At 35.4% G+C, this 3,987-nt stretch overlaps 1 protein-coding gene across 1 annotated transcript; it reads right to left on the reverse strand.

Annotated features, from left to right (window-relative positions):
* Positions 1-1,698: 1,698 nt before the first annotated feature.
* Positions 1,699-3,402, reverse strand: LOC108215412 (calmodulin-7). The gene is made up of 2 exons (XM_017387915.2): positions 3,192-3,402; positions 1,699-2,319 (listed from the first exon to the last, which is right to left on the reverse strand). Exons 1-2 carry the CDS (start codon positions 3,265-3,267, stop codon positions 1,946-1,948), a joined length of 450 nt encoding a protein of 149 aa, XP_017243404.1. The 5' UTR covers positions 3,268-3,402; the 3' UTR covers positions 1,699-1,945.
* Positions 3,403-3,987: the final 585 nt, after the last annotated feature.

Below are 3,987 nucleotides of genomic sequence, written 5' to 3' on the forward strand. Positions count from 1 at the left end.
AAAAGAGAGAGATTTTATAATTTTTTATTATTTATGATTTTGATAGGAATATCGAGGAGTTTTGACAGTATAATTAAAAAATTGTTTTGAAATAAAATTGTGAGCGAAAGACGAAAGTGTTAGTCCAATATTTTTATTTATAAAAAAATTAAAACAATATCTTCCAAGTGTGATGAAAACTTGTGTGCTGTATATCCAGAAAGACAGAAGCTAAAGTTGATATTCCCTCAGTCCATTAATTCATCTCTATACAATTATTTTTCAAAACGTCTACTCAGACTCAGTTATATAAATACAGAAATAATACAGTAACATTTTATAATATAAAAATTTAACTATACCCACCGTTTCTTGTAATGTACTATACCCATTACTTGTAATGTACTAGTCTGAAGTGTTGCAACACAGGTGATATGGAAGCTGCACAAGGTTTATATAGTATGGCCTCTGTTTACAAGGCTCCTTTCCTGCTGTTGGTTAGGTATTTTGCTTACAAACTCTTAGTAATGGTTGCGGGCAACAAACGATAATCGCCCTCGAAATGTGATATAGGAGCTTGCCAAGGAATCAAGGAATCTTAACGGAACTCCTCCCAAGTCCCAAGGGCTCAAATTAGGCTTTGATTTCTGAATGATGAAGGTTACTCAACAACCCTGTAATCCCACTCTATGAACAAGGTACTTGGTAGTTGGTACCTTACGTCTCTTATCATTCGACAATGGTATACTCCTTCTCATAGTCGATAAGAGTAGAAAATGATCTGATCTGCTTTAACTAGTCCTGCATGGGTTACCATCAATTGTTGTTACAATTGTCAAGGGGTGAGATAAAATCAGTTGATAACCTAGAGTATATTCCACAAATCTGTCTGTCTTTCTGAAGTTCTATGCGAGCTACACTTTCTTGCAAAGTATTCCATCAATTGTGCTAAGAACAGTTAGCCTCACACCTAACGCAGGGAACTGGAAGTAATCCAACCCCGATGATGCTTACGGATTGTGGCCTTCCCTGAATCAGCTCTACAGGCTGGAAAGATGCTGCCTGACAATAATGAGTACGTTAGACATGCCAGGTGAGAACATGCTGGTGCTTTTAATGTGACAATACTTCAAGTTGTGGACATAACTACTACAATAACAGACCTTATCATTTGACCATATGACACAATATATAACATGCAGCAACTATTGCCCTTTTAATCACAAACACATTTCTAGTGAAGCCATTTTTGGTTAAGACCTAAATCCACCATTGTGACAAACACAACCATCATTCCAGGAATTTTACCGCAACATTGGTTAGACTCTACCTCGGATAATGTCCATGTGTCCCCGAAAACAGTAAGAAGCTAATTGGATTCTAAGAATGCAAATGCTGTAAAAGAGAATCTCAGCACTACAAAACTCTAACAGCTATAGGCAGCATCTCAACCTCATTTTCGAACCCTTAACTCTCATTTCCCCCATCACATTTCTAGTTAACAGTCAAAACACCCCCAAAATGCACCACTGAACAAAGCTGCTAAAGAGAAAATCAGACCCAGTCTCAAGTAAAGAATCAGTACCCACCCAACAAACTACCCTATGACTTTCAGTTACACACCAACTAAAATCAGCCTCACCAAATAAAGCAGATTATGTTAAACGATATTCAAGTTGGAAACATTCCATCCAATAGAGTAAAGAGCAAGAGGAAGAATAACTTTAAAACCTGCTAATATTAAATTCAAATCACAACACAAAAGGAAACAGAATATTCCACCACCACCATAGCAACAAACCGCTAAATACCCTTACAAGTTTGACTTAAAACCATTATGTAAAATGGTGAACAAGGTACCCAGAATCCATTATACTAAATAAAAAAACCCTGTTCAGATTTTTCTCATTTTTTTTCTTCAAATTCACTTTTATACGAAAATGTTTTGGATCCCTTGTAGCACTCATCACTTGGCCATCATCACCTTAACAAATTCTTCATAGTTGATCTGGCCATCACCATCCACATCAGCTTCTCGTATCATTTCATCAACTTCTTCATCAGTGAGCTTCTCCCCAAGGTTGGTCATAACATGACGCAGCTCAGCAGCAGAAATGAAGCCATTCTGATCCTTATCAAAAACTCGGAATGCCTCCTTAAGTTCCTCCTCAGAATCAGTATCCTTCATTTTTCTGGCCATGAGATTTAGGAACTCCGGGAAGTCAATGGTTCCATTACCATCAGCATCCACTTCGTTAATCATATCTTGAAGTTCCGCCTCAGTAGGGTTCTGTCCTAGCGACCTCATCACAGTCCCAAGTTCCTTGGTAGTAATGCAGCCTGAGTATAAATCACGTCAAACATATAAACAATGTAGTCAACCTCTAAAGGTACTACTTAGTTCTTTTGTAGAACAGCAAGGGTTGTGAAACAATAATAGGTCATATTCAATCAACAATACCCAAATACGACAAAATCACTAAATAGATATACAATCAACAATGGAAAAACAGCCAAAAAAGCAGAAAAAAGAACGTGCATATACCCAAATAACATATTTCAGACAATACTCCTATCCCATTCAAAAGACTTCCAAATACAGAAAACAACAAATTTCACTAACTAATAATCTAAACGTCTAACTCGTGAAAAGGAAACGACAAGCAGTCGTTAATTAATACTCCTGACCTATAATAAAACTTTGCCATAAGTAGAAAGCAAAATCAAATCCATGACTTGTGACAAAAACACACACAACTGGTAACTTCGTTAATTCACGACTTTCAACAATAATCCATCAATAGATACTTCTCGTATATTCAAAGGCTTTAATAGTCAAGTGGAGGTGAAGGATCCAACCACATACAATAAATCAAGTATCGAGAACTCGATATTACGTTACACATAATTGAACTTGTATTCCATTACTAATACATATACATATACGTGCACGTGTAGTAAGATTCAGTTTCAAACACCGAGCATTAAACGATCTGCACTCTTTTATTTCATAAATTGATTCTCGCATTAATCATCATCAATTCAACCAAAACACACAATATCATATACACAATGACACATACAAAACAGGATCTATACAATTAACATCACAAATTGAATTATAAAACAGAAATTAACAAATCACAAAGAGCATACACAACAACACATGTATATTACGAGAAATGCATAGATCTGAGAAGAGAAGGGCTGACCATCGCCGTCCTTGTCAAACAGGCTGAAAGCTTCCTTGAACTCAGAGATCTGATCGTCTGTGAGCTGATCCGCCATTTCTTTGAATTTTCTGCAAAAGATAACGAGAGAGAGATGCAGAGAGAAAGAGACGAGAGAGATGATAAATAAAATATGTAAATGAGGAAATGGAGGAGGAGATTAGTAAAAGTAGGCCCAGGCCTTGTATGTCCGTCTTTGCCGCTTCTTCATTGCCTTCCCCTTCTTTTTCGACTGGGCTTTTCTGACTCTCCTCGGCCCATTTCACCTTTCTTTTCTAATATTTCAGGTATCTTTTTCTTTTTAATTGAATCAAATCATTTAGGTTCTATTTACAAATTCAAAAATGTGTCACTTTAAATGTCTTTTGATTAAATATAGTTTCGTTAAAATATATTTTAAAACAAATTTATATAGAATTTGTTGGAAGGGAGTTTTATTTTATAGACCAAGAGAAAGTCCAATAGGTTACCTATCCTATTACTTATAAATAATATAAAATAATAGGTGCTAGTATGTCTTAGTGATTTAGGTAATCTATTTGTAGTGTCAACTCCAATATTAATCCCTATATTGGTTCTCCTAAAATTATTTTAATAATAAATTTGAGAGAGAGAAGGGGAAAAAGAGAGAATAGACAAAGAAAGAAGTAAGAGATGATTATTTTATTCATAAATATTAAATTGATAATGCTAGGAGTTACTTATAAATAGGTAATGAGTAGGAGAATTAAGGTTGTGCTAATGATTTAGGATAACACTAGGATAGTGTTTGAGTGCA

Source organism: Daucus carota, chromosome 3 (assembly GCF_001625215.2).
Source record: "Daucus carota subsp. sativus chromosome 3, DH1 v3.0, whole genome shotgun sequence".
NCBI lineage: Eukaryota > Viridiplantae > Streptophyta > Magnoliopsida > Apiales > Apiaceae > Daucus > Daucus carota.